At 44.8% G+C, this 17,234-nt stretch overlaps 1 protein-coding gene across 12 annotated transcripts in view; it reads right to left on the bottom strand.

Annotated features, from left to right (window-relative positions):
• Positions 1–1,232: 1,232 nt before the first annotated feature.
• LOC310773603 (muscleblind-like protein 2a) overlaps positions 1,233–17,234 on the bottom strand; it is a 101,466-nt gene continuing 85,464 nt past the window's right edge. For 5 of the 12 annotated variants that reach the window (XM_083633514.1, XM_083633522.1, XM_083633518.1 and 2 more), the window contains 4 exons: positions 17,122–17,157; positions 15,766–15,860; positions 13,528–13,622; positions 5,720–5,857 (listed from right to left, as the gene is read on the bottom strand). In XM_083633514.1, the coding sequence (XP_083489640.1) occupies positions 13,542–13,622; positions 15,766–15,860; positions 17,122–17,157 (212 nt within the window). In that variant the 3' untranslated portion in view covers positions 5,720–5,857; positions 13,528–13,541. Of the gene's footprint in view, positions 5,858–13,527; positions 13,623–15,765; positions 15,861–17,121; positions 17,158–17,234 lie in introns of all 12 variants that reach the window. The other 7 variants (XM_083633519.1, XM_083633524.1, XM_083633523.1 and 4 more) reach the window with 4 other exon arrangements.

Genomic DNA, 17,234 nt, shown 5'->3' with positions numbered 1-17,234 from the left:
AACTACAAAACTATTTTCATCCTCAATGATCATCATCATCAGTCAGTATTAGGTTTGGAAAATTGACTGGTGCAATTTGCCACATTTATTGTGGTAGTGCACCAGCCACGGCCACTAGATGGGGGTGTCAACCCATTATTGGAGTTTAACAACTAGAGTGGATGATGGCTTAAGGCTGCTACTGGAAAGCATTCTATTTCATATTATAATTAGAGACGTGTCCGTGTGTGTGTGTGAGCAGAATTTTGGCTGGCCACAGCTATGCTGTTTTATGTGCGATCGGGCTGAAACTTTCAGGGGGTGTAAAGAGCACCCGTGCGGGTGACCTGACGGAGCCAGATTTTTTAATTAGGTGATTGCCCTAATTACCTAATGATGTGATGACATCCTTCCTGGTTGAGGCTGTTCATTGATGATTTCATCAGTGATGATATCATCAGCGATGTCATCATTCCTAGGTGAGGCTATTGGAGGCCAAGCGTATGTGATGCGCAGTGGGCGAGCTGCAGGGCGGGCGAACCTAGGAATCAAGCATGTGAGATTGCTAGTAATGACAGACTCAGAAGTATTGATTTTAGACTACTGTAAATAATGCATTTTTGCATCATTAGAATGAATAATAATAATATATGAATGAATGAAATATTACAATGACTTCTGCAGCTGCCATTGAGTCTCAATAACAGCTGCATAGAAATGAGTGTGAAAAGCTAAACTAGTCCAGTGGTTCTCAAATGGGAGTCCAGGGACCCCCAGGGGTCCGTGGCACCTTGCCAGGGGGTCTGCAAAAAGTTTTCAGGAAAATAAAAAAATATACCGTATATATTTATTTTTGCAAAATCTTAATAGTTCAACGAAAATATTTTATGCTTTAAATCTAAAACGGTTCATGGATTACATTCTAATCTAACAAACATACCAATTTAAAAGTCAAGCACGTTACCGTGGAAACAATTAAGCTTAGCCCAAAATCACAAATCATAATGAGGGGGTCCCCAGTATATTTTCTATCTTGTAAGGGGTCCTTGGCTGAAAAACATTTGAGAACCTCTGCTCTAGTCTAATGGCCTATAAGAGGTTTGGGATTCATTCCAGTAAAATAAAGCAGACACCGTAGGCTACAGATGCTTTCAATGGAACAGACTTTGGAACAAAGCGCTGACTTGACATTTAGAGCTCAATATAAAGTCTGGAAATAGCAGAAGAAAGAACATGAAAAGTCCACACGTGAAAACATTCCTTTAATTTTCTTTATTTCTTTCTTTCAATAGATTTTACACTATCTTGCTGGAACCAAAGAAACATTTGACTATAGAAACATAAAATAGCACAAAATATATGCAAAAAGAAAACATTGAAATTGATTACAGGGAAACTATAAATCCAATGAGGGTGTTGTTGTCAATTTGCCATTTGTTGTTGTGTTTACATTGTAGGTAGGATACACTGCAAGATGATGGCACAGGCAGTCCCAATTCACAACGTGCCATCCCCAGTGTAGTGCTCTCTACTGGCTAAAGCTGTCAATAACAAGCTTGGGTTTCCCAGAACACTCTTGCCTGCTAAAAGCATCTTTGTTCCATCGTACGGTAGCCTAATGGGACAAAAGTGATCTCAGTACAGATTTGGGAAACCGTCACCCTAGCCAGGAATAAAGACCAACGACTGCTCTGCGTTGCAGTCAATCCTTTTGGCCTTGCAACGAGAACCTAAAACTAAAAAAAACATATTTTAGATATAAAGTTATATTGTATAGTGAAATGGAGAAGTCATTTGAGAAGAGAGACCAGTTGTAGTCTTTCTTTAATATATTTCTTAAGAGCTCTTAAAAACGTAAAACCTTAAGCACGATGGACTCAAGATAAGGCAAAGTGTTTGGATAAGCTGAGTCTGCTCAGTTGACCAACTGCTCAGAAAGTGCTTACATTTTCTCTCTCTTTTTGATACCATCAGTCAGTCATTGCCAACACATTACATCTCGAGGATTCCATACACATCGTGAGTCATCAAATGAGGACATTTCGTGTACAGACATTTTTTTCTGTTTTTCAACTAGAAACATTCAGTACATTAATAGTAAGAAAAAAAAACATGTTCCCCCCCCCATGCAAGATGCTCAATTAAAGTATTTACCTGGTAGTAACTGGTTGTGATTGATAAAGATAATTACTGGACTATAGGGTGCAGTAACCGCTAAACCCTTATGGAAATTAAAAACACGTGACATCTTTAAACAATATGGAAAGTGCAATCCTTAACTCTAGTGATACATACGCCTCGAAATAAAATGTCTGTGTGGAACCATAAGGTCCTTTGTCAGGGGAGGAGGCATTTAACGGTCTTTTGCAAATTAACTCTTCAGTTGTACACGTATTAATTTATAGATTTAGTTATTTTATATATATAATCTATGTAACATTGATGACTTTATATCTATTTAAGTGTTACAGTTACAGCTCTATAGAGGCTGTGATTTGCTAATGAAAATATTAGGTCAGTGTCATATAATCTCAACGAAGAATAAGAAATGTTCATATCTTCTTTACAATCTACCTTGTGTACAGTGTTCTAGCAAAAAGACAAAGAAAATCAACTTAACAATGTCATTTACAAAAATACCGAACTTTAGTAATTGCAACTTTTGGTTGCCACAGCAACAACTTAATATTGTTATGAAATACTATTATACTAGAGTGAAAAGTACATCTTTTTTGAAAATTTCTTCTCTTTTTTTGGTAAAATGTCATCTATACAAGAAACATTTTTTTTCCAACAACACAAGCAACTCTATAGCTATGCTCATTACTGCAACACCATGATCCCAGTTGATGAGAAGGCAAGACAGATCCAGTAGCTTCCTATTGGTGGATTTATTTTTTTAAATCCCGCCCCGTTCCTGTGCGACTTCTCATTCCAGCCCGTTCTCACTCCGAACTTGTCTCAGAGACCCGCTTTGGCGACCTCCTTAGTGCTCCGCAAAACCTAGAGCGTTTTATGGACCGCAGCACGGGCGGACCATTAAAAAGCACTCCACAGGCAAAGGTCAAGCACGCCCTCGGGCTCGTCATCCAGGAGGAGTTGGGAAATACGGTAGTACCGCTCATGGGACGGTAAAACCATCGTGGTTTTGGGTTAGGGACTTGAAGACCCCTGGGTCTCTCCTGGAGACCCTACCCCTAACTACCGTCCCCTGGGTGATCCTCCTGTACTTCCCAACTCGTTGTGGATGACGGGCCCTTGCCCTTTCCCTGAACCCACAGGTGCAGAGTTCTGCGTTCCTTAAAACGTGGTGCGGTGTGCTGCTTCGCGTTGTGCGTTCCATAAAATGCCGGAGGCTCCGCGGAGCGTGAAGGAGGACGCCAAAGGTGCTCGCTAAAGCGGTTCTGTGAGACGAGTTCAGAGTGAGAACGTGTTGCTCATTCGCTGACCTGACTGGTTAGACCTTTAAGTGACCAACCGTGCAGAAACGCAGCACATAGCTCAATAAATTACATTCATTTCAAAATAGAATAGTTTACAACATTGTTTTGACTAAAGATCTGACCAAGAGTAACATAAGATAAATTACAACAAAATATAACGTTTACCACCGTCCACAATCAAATATTACATACAAGCCGTAATGCATGTGAGGAAAACCAAAGTGAACGAAACCAAAATGAGAATTTAAGAGCGACCGAGGGTATGATTGTGGATTGTCTATGTTAATCAAGCACCATGAAAATACATCAGAAGTTTGATTGGAGAATGGAAAAGAAGATTGTTTAGTATCACATGAGTTAAAACACACGTTCATAAAAACACATTAGCAAATAATAAGAGGGTTGGTCTAAAATGATATAATAACAGTTTTTTTTTTACGATCTTGGCTAGAAACAACTGATTGTTCTGGAGGTGGGGTCCAAACATACCGTGATAGTACACACAACACAAACTTTAAATAACTTTGAATACATTTCTAGAACCATGAATATAAACTCTCAAAATAAGAGACACTTTACATACATTACACAATTTACAATACATTTTTTTTTCTGAATGTCTCACTCACGTTCCTCATGTAAACTACTCAAACCATGGTAAGAAACAATGGTACACCGTGAAAGTCACCAAACATTCTACAAAGCTATTTTGATTTGTCGTTTTTGTCTTTTTTCGTTTTTATCGAGTTAGATCAAGTCACTTGTGATGTTGATGGACAGTTAACTAGAAAACTGTGTCGGGACTCCGATAACGGTTCGGTGAAATGTGATGCCACTCCCGAAAAGTCCATGGCGCTTTTTGACAGCTTCCGTGTTAACCGACCAGCGTGTGTGTTGTTTTTCTGCGACTTTTAAACTGATACACTCCGGATGCATGTGGTGGGGTGTATGAGCATTTTTTTAGGCACTTCTACAGTTTTCTCAAATGGAACAGGATTATCGGTGATAGCAGGGTTGGACAGGACAACCGACGGTCACAGATAGCCCTCCAGTCAAAGTACAAGTCAGCGTTTGCTTGAGGAGGAGCACCGTTTTGTGTGAGTCTTAGCACTTAAATCCCCCCCCTCCCCGAAACCCTCCTGCCAGACCTGCTTTTGTCGTCGCCTGGCAGACCCCCTGCTTGAAGTCCCAGTCTGCCGGCAGACCATCAGTCTCCAGAAACATACTTGAACACACACACACGCGCGCAAACACACACACGCACGCGCACGCACACACGCACACACACACACACACAAGGCTTGGTATGTCTGGAACTAACCCACAAGCTTTATTAAGCCCTTGGCACAGACCAGAGCCTTTAGGCGTTTCGGTAATGGCCGCTACTATCTTCTCCCAACACTGAGCACCGTCCTTCCCTGTCCCAGCCACATGCACAAATCCACACACCATCTATCCCGCCGCTCCCAAACACAAAACTGAACCCAGCACCAAAAACAAATATAATCGGATAGGGAGGGGTCTTACGTGATGGGTGGAGGGGTCTTATTTGCTTTCTGAGCAACTCGGGCAATGGCGAAACAAAACAAAAAAAAGCATTTCGCCGGATGTTAGAATGTGCAGGTCGATTCCACCGGTCAGCTCCCGCCGGTTTGCGAAGACGATGTCAGTTTGGCGAGACGTCTCCGCTGACGGAATGTTGGCAGCAGGGGCTCTGCAGAGGACCAGCTTTATCATGGCATCTTATACCGGTGGGACGGGTCCTCGCAAGGACAGCCGCATTAAGGAAACATGAGCCTGTCTGTCCCGAGGACAGTCTGCTTTGCTTGGAGGAGAAAAAGTGAAAGACCGCCAAAAAAACCCTCTAGCTTGCCGTCCCCTGAAAGCATCGGGTGCGTTGGTGCGGTTGTGCACGGGTTTCCTGTCACTCTTCCTGCTTTACGTCTGTCACCCACTCCGACGGTAAGCACTATATTTCTCATATGGTGCAAATCAAGCATCTCTTCTCTTCTTTTTTTTTTTTTTTTTTTACCACCAAGGGGATGAACGTTGTGCAGAGGTTTTTAGAACAAATATGAAAAGAGAGGGGGACCCACGGTACTTTGAGAGAACAATTTGTTAAAATGACCGTCACCGTCTCTAGAGTGTGTCAGCTATGTATGTAGTACTGTACATAAGAATATTTTTGAAGTTTTTTCATGTTAATAGTTTTTTTTTGTCTAGCAATACATGTATATCTTTTTTTTTTTTGTCTGTGTGTATGTTACACGGGCACTGCAGTTCTTATGGTTAAATTGTAGTGTTACACTCTTAGCATGCAGGTTGCTGGACCTCTATGGGAGAGGTAAGGTAGTATTTACAGAGGGACTCTCTTGGGTTTCCTAGTGAGGCTTCGTGACACTCTGTTCCTTTCCTGACGCTTACTTCAGGATGATCTGGAGGAGGGAGAGAGAGCGAGAGCGGGAGACAGAGAGAGACAACAGAGAGAGAGAGAGAGAGAGAGAGGGGAAAGAGAAGACACAAGGAGAGATGAGTTTAGGTCACCTGTCAAAGGGAAACGTTCCCTAATTCACTAAGAAGCCATTCCGATTCAGAAGTTGATGTAAAGTAATGTAAGGTAAAATCTGCATTGCTGTGATGGTGCTGAACTGAACGTAAAAAAAAGGCTAACATGATACTGAGGGAACATATCACTCTAATGCACGTGGTGTCTGCTGCAGACCTGGTGTCTGCTGCAGACCTGGGGCAATAGTCTTTGTAAATCCTTTTTTGGGATTCTTTTAGGCACCAGATGGGTAGGGTTTATAGATGTTTACCGCATAGGACAAAACTGTGTGCCAGAAGCTTCAGACAAACACAGGGAAATGTTTGCCAATTAGTCAATTAACAGTTTCTGTGACACAATCAAAGTTTGTCCAGATGCAGTAAACAACACCCATCCCGCTGCTTTTGTGCCGATAAGAGCAAAGGCTAACAATTTACAAGTCACTTTTGACCCAGGTCTGGAGTCACCTCTGCATGTCTTCTCTTCAGAGGAAAAACACAAATCTGCCACGAGGGAGAGACAGACAGGCAGACAGACAGACAGACAGACAGACAGACAGACAGACAGAAGAGACGAGTCCACAGGGGGTGAGACAGGTAGAGGAGCTGCTGGCTGTCATCACGATGTTGCCACTGGCAGCAAGCCAGCGCAGAACAAAGCAGCACGGAGCTTGTTAACGGCCAATGCCAGCAAAGGACAGAAGCCGCTGGTCGCATCGCACATCACAGAAAGGTCGCCGCAGTCGGCGTGTGTGTGTGCGTGTGTGGTGTGCAGAGAGTCAGCTCCACGGTTCAGTAATATGAAATAATATGAGAAACAGAAATAGGAAAAAAAAATATATATATTTGCACGTTAAAAAATGGTTGTTTGGGTTTTGGGTGCCAGAGGGGTGGGATTTGCCAGATGCACCAGCACACAGGTGGATAAAAACGAATCCCGAGAGTTATTTGCTTATACTATTTTGTCCAGGATCTGGTGCAGTAACACCAGCAGCATGTTCCAATGACACATACATGGGATAGAACAGCAGCCTGGAGAAAGCACTTGCAGCAGTTAGATGGCAGATACTGATGATGTAGATCAGGGATGGGCAACTTTGATGATAGAGAGGGCCACACAAAAAAACACCAGTAGCCTACTGTGTCACTCCCAATTATAGCTACTAATTTGATGAAAAGGACTGGTAATCAAAGTTTATTATACCAACATTTATATTTTTCATATTCAAATTAAGTAGGAATCTTCCATTCGGATGACGGCAGAAACTTTGCTCTAGCTTTAAAACAGCCCGCTACAGCAATTTGATGGGGTACATCACCCAAATATGTCATATTAATCAGATTAGCAATGTTGCATGTGCAATGTGCATCCTGGATATAGTTTGTTACAATAACCTTAGCTCAAATGCTAATGTTAAAACAGTATGTGGATGTACAATACTAACGCCATTAGTGCCATGTTCTGGGATGTACAGTAAAATAAAAACAGATTTGAATGGTCTAACTTTAACCTAACCAAAAACGTCGTCCTTGTTGAAAAAACGAAATTGACCCAGGGACCACACTGAGTGAGGTCAGGGGCTCGCCAGTTGCCCACCCCTGATGTAGATGTAACCATCAGGATTGTGATTTTGAATGTAGTGGACTTTGATCATGGCTCAGTCTATTGATAGGAATAAGAATAATAGTGTATAATAGGAATTCAGTGTCTTGCTCAAAAGCACTTTAGTTGGGCAGTTTCTTACTGACTCAGCTCCTCCAATTAAAAGGCAGTAGTATCCCTGCCTCATTCCTTCAAAATGTCAACAGACTATTTCCCCATCACTTCACTGGCAAAACTCATAGCCTACAGTATGAACGACCAACAATGCATGTAAAGCAATGGCTGGAGATTGTAGTGTGGCTGTTCGTGCAGTAGACAGTAGATGGCAGTACAACTTCACAATCTGCCTAGAGAGCCATTGACATTGTCGGAGAGGCTAACACTGTTAGCTTGGTTAATATGACCTGGGACATGGAGCGGCGTGATTGGCTACTCCCCCGTATCGTCAAAATGACAGAGCGGGCTGATGGGAAGGTCGTGGACTGTAATTAAGCAGACGATGACCTTATCGGCCACCTGAGCCCCTCGACAGGTCTGCAATGTCCTGTCCTCTGTGTGCGCATAAATCAGTGTTTCTACTCTAGTTTCTCTTATTGGTGGAGTGAAAAGAGCCTTGAAAAAGCATTCAGAGCTTGTGAGTGTAAAACGCTCCATTGAAACGTGAAGTTCTTTGAGTCAGAGTGGCCTCTATGGTCTCTCCTTTAGAGTAAGGGGGCCCTATTCAATCAGGGAGAGAGAAAAAAAAGCTAACGAGTGCCAACACAAAATGTTACAAAAGAGGCACAGGATTTACAGCAGCACACCCATTTAATCCTCTTCACTGCGTTCCCCCCCCTCGCATTTTCTTATGGCTCGGGATATGTAGGTGTGAGGAGCCAGGTAACAGCTAGGGGGATGCTAATATCTGATGCTAACCAGCTAGCATCAGCACAAACTCAGTGCCAATAGGATTTACAGCCTGGGAGGAGCTAACCATGCCGATGGAAGGACGGGTGAAGTTTTTTAGTACACAAAACATTCGGGTTTCACAGCAAAACACAGTTGCAGCTCCTAAACAACTGAAGTGGATGATGACCAACTTTCAAAAGTAAAAAATAAATAAAATAAAATAAATAATAATAATAATACTAATAATAATAATAATAATAATAATAATAATAATAATAATAATAATGCCTCCATACTAAAAGGAAGTTTGAATTGCCTGGCACACACTGGCTCAGATACTTGCAAATCAGGGATCATGTTCCATCCAAGATGAATACCTTTGAAACACTCCCAGATGAACATGCTTTCTTCGATGTTTTGCTGAGCCCTCCTCATTCCAAGCATCTAATATCTAGGTTTTTATGTTTGTTTGACAACTGCATCACAGCCTCTACTGAGAGGATTAGAGAAGCATGGCAGGGGGAACTTGGCATTGAGTTATCTGATATTGTATGGGATAGGAGTTTGTCTGTGGTGCAAGCTCTGCTCAGTTAATAGTAGACACCAGCTGATCCAATTTAACGTCACCCATTGTCTTCACTATTCTAAGCAAAAGTTGCACAAAATCTACCCCTTTGTCTCTTCACTGTGATAGATGTCAGGTATCGGAGGGCACTCTGTCTCATGCCTTCTGGTTCTGCCCTTCACTGGCAGGATTCTGGGCCAAAATATTTGACTGGTACTCTTAAGGCCTACGAAATAACCCTTCAGCCGGAGGCAGAACTCGCCATCTTCGGCTGCTCCGAGTCCTCTCTGGACTTCACTACAGCTGTGCAACAATCTCTGACACTGCCTGGGGACAACTGTTGCCTGATGACATGATCTCTGTTATACGGATGGAGAGACTCAGGTTCTTGAGAACCAACTCGCTTAGAAAATGTCGAACTATATGGGACCCGTTTTTAGCCTACCTCGATGAGGTTAGTCTACCTCGATGAGGTTAGCCTACCTCGATGAGGTTAGCCTACCTCGATGAGGTTAGTCTACCTCGATGAGGTTAGCCTACCTCGATGAGGTTAGGGGCGACGGGTGACTCGTCCGGCTGGTTTCCTATAGAGCCCTTGCGTGAGATCTCAAGTACATCAACTGCAAGCACACAAGCACCTTACGTGGCTGCTAGCACCCACTGTAATGTTGAATGTTCCTTATGTTGTATGTTTGTTTGTTTTTCTTTTCTTTTCTTGTGTCTGAGCCTGTCTGTTTTGTTTTGTTTGTGTTCTATAGAAAAATGTAAATAAAGTATTGGGGGAAAAAATGCCTCCGTACTGCTCACATGACATAATCTTCACTTTATTGCCACAATATGCAAGATTACATACGAGGAATTAGTCTTGGTGTAAGTATGCAGCCTAGCGGTCATATCAATATTTTTACAGCTGAAATCTTCACTGTAGCAGGCGAGTGTCACTACTGCCCCTCACCTTGTTCGAGCGCCTGGCTACAGTGTCAATTACATCTTTGTCTGATCTGACCGCGAGGCTGCATACTGACACCAAGACAAATCCCTTGTATGAAATATTGTGGCAATAAAGTGATTCTCATTCTCATTCTCATTAAGTCAACTTGGCATCATGTGGAGACCTGGATTACACCAGGGGCCGGTTGCACCAACTGGTCTTAACTATGCCTGGTCGTAACTCCTACGTCGGTCTTAGTTAAGACCATGGACTTACGCCTGTTGCACCAACACGGCTTACTCTGGTCTTAACTACGCTGGTCGTAGCAATGCGCGTTCATGTGAATTGTCGGGGAATGCCCTCTGATTGGCCCACATGTGCCTCGCGCCGTCACCCACTACTGTATGTGCGTCACTACACCCTCCCTCCTCCCACCCCCCTCCTCCTGTGGAAGCCCCGGGGGAAAATGGCGGCGGCGATTAGTGTCAGGGAGTCTGAATGAAATTGAATGTAACGTTCCCAATTCTATGTATTACATTCTAAAAAAGTAACGGCAACATTTGGGAAGGCTAAGCCACACAACTAGTTAGTTATAATCTAACGTCGTGCTTTCAAAGACGGCGAACTGGCGGTGTTACGACGATGACGGTCAAAAAGGTCTCCGCGGAGATCTCTGCTACGCCTCCTCCTGACGAGGCGTAGGAGTTACGCCTGGTCTTAGTGAAAATAAGGCTTAAGTCGTCTTGGTGCAACCGGCGTAGCTGTTAGGTCGTAAAGTTACGACCAACTTAGCTTAACACATTCACTGCCAACAACGTGTAAACACGTTTTCAGAATCCAGCTGTTGACTGCCAACAACGTGTAAACACGTCCTTGGCATCGATTTTTTTTTTTTAACGGGGGGTTGTGCATCTAACCCTTTTACATATCTTATATAAGTATTGGACGTGTACAACGTGTACAACCCATTCCACCGACCCACTAAGTGGCGACAAGGAAGTAGGAAGGCAAGCAAAAAGCAGTGTGATCCATTTCCATTCTCATGAAAATGGATTGGCGGAGGCGCTTTCGTTTTCGCGTTGATTGCTGGCGGTGCGGGATTGCAAACTTGCATCGTGGATTGCGGATGGAGCACACTTTGAGGCACGCAGCGTAAATATGACCAGAGTCGCAGGGGCTTCATCGGAGCTCTCGGCCAGGGCTCCGGGAGGCGGGCGAGTCCAGCCGGGCTTCCTCGGGGAGCGGCCACGCAGACAGGCACAGCCAGGCACAGCGGCAGCGGGGCTGGTGACAAGCAGCAGGCCATTTTGCCTTGCAAAATAGCACCAAATTGGAAACAGCCATAAAAGGCTTTTAGAATGGGATTTTCAACCCATTCTTTTTTGTTTCTTTTTCGCTCTAATTTAGAGTAATTTAATTTCTATTCAGAAATTTATTTGAGAGGTCGAGAGTATGAGAAAGTGAATTTGCACAGGTAGGAAAGTGCTTGTTACACGGCGCTGCAGCCAAGAAGAACGCCCACGGAGGGAGGAGTTGAAGCAACTCTCCCTCTCGCTCTCTCCCTCTCTCTCTCTCTCTCTCTCGCTCTCTCTCTCTCCCTCCCTCCCTCTCTCTCTCTCTCTCTCTCTCTCCCTCTCCCCCTCTCACTAGGATTAAACCTAGTGCGTCTCCCTCCCGAGAGGGAGGGAGAGAGAGAGAGAGGGAGGGAGAGCGAGAGGGAGGGAGAGAGAGAGAGAGAGAGAGAGAGAGAGGGAGGGAGAGCGAGAGGGAGGGAGAGAGAGAGAGAGAGCGAGAGGGGGAGGAAGAGAGAGAGAGAGAGAGCCAAAAATGAATGGTTAAAGTGACTGTTCTATCCAATTTCACAAAAAGCCGTTTATCTCTGAATATTTTTTCTGACGCTAAAACCATGCTGTATTCAACTGCTAATGCTTACATAACTACTAACTCTACAAACTAACTCTTTTAGACAGAGAAAGTACACATTCTATTAGTACTTTTGAGATATTGTATGTTCACAAAGTCCAAGCTGAAACGAATCCTCGGCTCTTGTAAAATGAGCCAGAATCCTCAAAAAACGGCTTGGCAGAAGCTACCTACAGCAAAAAAAAACGGCTGGCAGTCAATGTGTTAAGACCAGTGTAAGACCAGTTGGTGCAACCGGCCCCAGGTGAGCAGCATGGAGGCTTTTTTCTTTTTTACGTTTGAAAGTTGGTCACGATCCACTTCAATTGTTTGGGGCAATTCTGCAACAGTGTTTTGCTGTGAGTGAAACGTCGTCACCTCTCCTTCCACGATGAGTAGATAATGACTGAATCTGAGTTTTTGGGTGAACTTATCCTTTAATACTGGTCCAGGTTTTTATTCTCAAATACTAGATAGGATTGGATCAAAGGGCCTAGTGCTGTATGCAGCACAGCTGGTAATTTATGGTGTTTACTGCGTCCTAGCAGGAAGGATCTTTAGTTGTAGAGCGAGAGAGAGAGAGATGAGCAGACAGAGAGGAGAGAGTGAGAGAGATGAGCAGGCAGAGAGAGATGAGCAGACAGAGAGGAGAGAGTGAGAAAGAGGAGCAGACAGAGCGAGAGAGGAGAGAGAGTGAGAGAGATGAGCAGACAGAGAGAGAGATGAGCAGACAGAGAGGAGAGAGTGAGAAAGACGAGCAGACAGAGAGAGAGAGGAGAGAGAGTGAGAGAGATGAGCAGACAGAGAGGAGAGAGTGAGAAAGAGGAGCAGACAGAGAGAGAGAGAGGAGAGAGAGTGAGAGAGATGAGCAGACAGAGAGAGAGAGGGGGAGAGAGTGAGAGGGAGAGATGAGCAGACAGAGAGAGAGGAGGAGGAGGAGAGCGGGCCAGGCGGAGAACAGAGCGAGCTCAGGGCTGACGTCAGTGTTTTCTCCAGCTCGTGTACCACATGCATTTTTCAAGAGCAGCTGTGCTTCCTGGTGCGACTGCTGCTGCATGCCAATGACAGGAAGAGACGGTGACTCACAGGAAGTGCACGCACCGGTGGCCTGCGAGGGCCAATAAAGCACCAGGTCATCTGGCTGCTGTCTCGCTTAAAGAGCACGGTGCAGATTGAATTTTGTAATGAATTGACATTTTGGTGATTAGTATGAAAAGACCCCCGCCCCCAAAAAACAAATGATTATTATTATTGCTGCAGAAATATGGAGAAAAAGGTGGCATTCTAAAGCACGTGCCCAATAAGAACTCCTGGGGGTTCTCCACCTGTGACATCACTTGTTGCTGCCGGACGTTCTGCTGCTTGGCCCAGCTGGACTGACATCACAGCTGGCAGTTCCTTTTCAGGAACAGTGGCCAGCTGCTGGACAAAAACTAGTCTAGATACAGCTAGTGTGTGATTAACCCATTGATACCTGATGCAGTATTTGTGTGTGTACCCCTTTAAGACCGCGGACCGCGTGACGCGGTTCGCGGTCTTAAAGGGATACACACACAAATGAGGGATATACAAGCAAATGCTGCATCAGGTATCAAATGGGTTAAAAGAAAAAGAAAAGAAAATCCCACTGTTATAGACCCCTCCCACATATGAATGCAATGTGGTCTCCAACCTGCACCATGTTCTTTAATGATGAGAGGGAAGGTCTCGGGGAAACGTCCTCACATTTGACAAAGCCAGGCCACAGGGGAACCTGGCACCGTCATACTGTATGAAGCACATAGCAGGATTAAAGTCAATTCACTCACAATTAGCAATTCACAATTGAAAATCAAATGAACCTTGTTATTCCTTGGCAACGGAGAGAATCCTTGCTCAGGTATTTCATTCAAGATAGGAGGCTTTTTTTTTTAAGGATTTAAAAGAGAATCCTAATTCCTAAAATTGTTTATGAATTGAAAATGAATCGCCCCCGACCCTGGAGCCTTCATACGGAAGAAGAAACAGCCCGTTTTCTCTACAGTGAGGCTAAAGGACACCTTATGTACAGTAAGATGAAGAAAGGCAGTAAGAATCTAGCACTACACATCCTAACACTACACATTAAACAGAAAAGAGATGACAAGAAGAATGAAACTTATGGATTTTCGTCTCTATAATAATAACAACAATAATATTAATAATATTGCTAATAATAATAATAATATAACAAAAATTATAATAATAATGTCACTACCGTATAATAAGGCGGAGAGGTGTGCCACACACAATAGATCCTTCTCACGGGGGCCATTTTGTGTCGAAAAGGCAGGGTAAACACAGGTGCAAGCCAAACACTAATGAGGGTTTCCAACTTCCATGATTGGAATTTGGAAACCCTCATTCGTGTTTTGCTTGCACCTGTGTTTGTTCTGCCTTTTCGACAGAATGCCCCCCATGAAAAGGGTCTATTGTTCAACTGTGCACGCGGAGCGAGAAATGAGCACGCAATATTTGTAATCATAATAATAATAATAATAATAATAATAATAATAATAATAATAATGCATTTTACTTCTAACACACTTTTCCAAAGCAAATCTCAAACTGCCTCTATATTCAGGTGCCTTGCCCTCATTCAAATTCTGGCTATTGTGCGCAATTTGGGTCTGAGAATGACGGGCTTGTGGGGCAAGTGAAATGTTCAGCAGTGGCCACACACATGGCTCCGCCTCGTCTGTTCATCTGTGTGTACAGCAGCAGAGCCCCTCGAGGACCCTCTGTGAGGAGCTGTCAGGAAAATGATTGCCAGCTGCATGTGGCCAGAGGGCCTTGTGGCATTGTGCTTTGATTTCCAGCCTTATAAAATGGCACCGCACATGCGTCACTCTGGCATTCGAGGCTCAGCCCCCACGTCCCGCCTCCCGCTGGCACACAGCGACGGGAGAGCTGGCTATCGAGAGGCCATTTTTAGACGGTCCCTCTGATCAGTCTCCCCGTGGCTGCTTCACCCTGACAAGCCTCTGATCAGTCTCCCCGTGGCTGCTTCACCCTGACAAGCGCAGCCCACAAAACGCTTTTGCCTCACGTGATTTACTTCCCCCCTTTCATCCCGCAAGCAGGAAGAGGCAAGAAGGTGAAACCGGGGGGGAGGAGCGAATGCAGGACAGGATCCAACATGGCGCCGGTGAGATTGTTACAGAGAGACCGGGCTCGGAAGAACTGCGTTGCTTTGCTGCAGTCATTGTCTTTATGTATGCGCGTGAGGGCGTGTGCGTGCGTGCGTGCGTGCGTTTGCGCGCGTGAAGAATGCGTGTATGTTTTGCACGGCACACAAGCGATACAGATGACGCCCCCCCCCCGCTGCAGATGGGAGAGGCTTATTCGACAACAACGAGAAAGTGGAAAAGAAAACTTAAAAAACAGCACATGCAAAAAAACAAAATCCAGGAAGTAGTGCAACACAACACGACTGCTACTTTTGCAAATGTGGGAGCTCTGAAGAAGTGCTTGTTTTTGGAGTGGCTGACGGAGCTCTGGCAGCGCCGGCAGAAAATGTACGTACGTTTTTGGAAGAAACACGATACAGAAGAGACTGTAGGGGGCGCCGGCTTGCTCAGGTCGCCCCTTTGCTTCAGATTGTGTGTGTGGGGGAAACAGGCTCTTCATGCCCGGTGAAGGCGGATGGATGTGGGGCGGGGCCGGGCTAGCGCTCGAGCTGCAGGCTAACGCTAGCCTGGGTAAACCCAGCCCCCCAGTGACCTGCTCTCAGGCTTACCCTGCTCACGAGTCACAAGTGACTGGGAACTCTGAGAGCAGGACACGTGGGGGCTGGGTTTACCCAGGCTAGGCTAACGCTGCTCACTATGAAGGCAGCACTTCTTCAGAGCTCCGGGGGACTGATGAAAGAAAGCTTTTAAAAGGAGCAAACCTGATTGGCTGGTGCTGTTGCTGCGTAGGGGACACTTGTGGCAGGAGTTGTTGCTGCAGAGACAGTAGCAGGCGCAGCACTGTACATCATTGGGACTTTTTTTTTTTTTTGGGTGGGAGAAGGGAGGTGGGGGGGGGGAGGGGGGGGAAGGAGGTGGAAGCAATGGACAGGTAGGTGGAGCATTATGGTAACCGTGGCAACAGTTGTGGTTTGTGTGTTTTCGACGGGATCATTTGTTGTAGTTGTTGTTGTTGTTGTTGTTGTTGTTGGTGGTGGTGGTGGTGGTGGCGGTGGACGTTACAGAGAACCAGCAAGCCATCGTTAGGGTTACACCGGCAGATGGCATGCAACCATTCACAATGCAAAGCAAGGAAGAAAGAAAGAAGGAATGAAAGAAAGAATGAAAAAGAGAGCATGGGAGAAAAAAACAAAAACAAACAAGAGGAGAGAAGCTGATTACAATCACAAGTAAGGAAATTTAGACGGCAAATCAGTTTGCTGTTTTTCCCAGAGAAGTTGAGGAGTGCAGGAGACAAATTTCAATGACTGTAATCGATTGTCGATTGGATATTTGGCAGTAGGGAATATGGTAATTTAGACTTTCTCGTTGCCATTTAATTCACAACAAAACATTTAACTCTTGTCAAGATCAGACAACAGAGATGTAATCAGATTGAGTTTTGTTCGGTGTTCTACCATCGACTGGTCTAGTCTAGTGTAGCACCTGTTTGTTCAGTGTTCTACCATCGACTGGTCTAGTCTAGTGTAGCACCTGTCGATTAGCCTTGTTAGCAGAGAGACCAAAGCTCTAGCAAGGTGGGTCAGATCATTTCTCTGGGAAACTGATTTAAATTTCCTGATCAACACAACACAGCAAACAGACAATATCTAGCCTACAGCTGAAGGACAGATACGTTTAGGAGTAACAGTCTGCAGTATCTTCACCACACTGATGACATTTGAATCATTATTAATACACTGGGTATTAGCAAGAAAAAGGGTCAATAAGAAAACAAGACGTTCAAGGCCCAACTGAAAAGCCAACTCCTTTCAGGTGAGACAAAACGGACATGAACTGTGTGTTTCAGATCGATATAGCCCAGCCTCGGCGGACTACAGGAATGGACAGTCGGCCCAATTGGAAAAGAGAATTTCCCACAGCACATTTTGAAACGTTTCATCACAGACACAAACAGGCGATGACCTTTTGTGTGTCACCTGCAAGGGCTGTGGATGTCACCCACTCATCCCACTCAGGCCCCGCCCCCCTCCCCCCTCAGGCCCCGCCCCCGCCCCCTCCCTCCCCCGATCTATATCAAAGAGTGTGTGAGAGAAGAAAGGAAGGTCAGGACCTACCAAGACTGCTAGCAGGAGTCATGCAAAACACTGACCCTGTATGGCCATGCAGTGGAGAGAGAGAGAGAGAGAGAGAGAGAGGGAGACAGAGAGGGAGAGAGAGGGGAGAGGGA

Source organism: Poromitra crassiceps, assembly GCF_964638095.1.
Source record: "Poromitra crassiceps genome assembly, chromosome: 3".
Classification (NCBI taxonomy): Eukaryota; Metazoa; Chordata; class Actinopteri; order Beryciformes; family Melamphaidae; genus Poromitra; species Poromitra crassiceps.
Note: the sequence above shows the minus strand (reverse complement) of the source record. Positions and strands in the feature narration are given on the sequence as shown.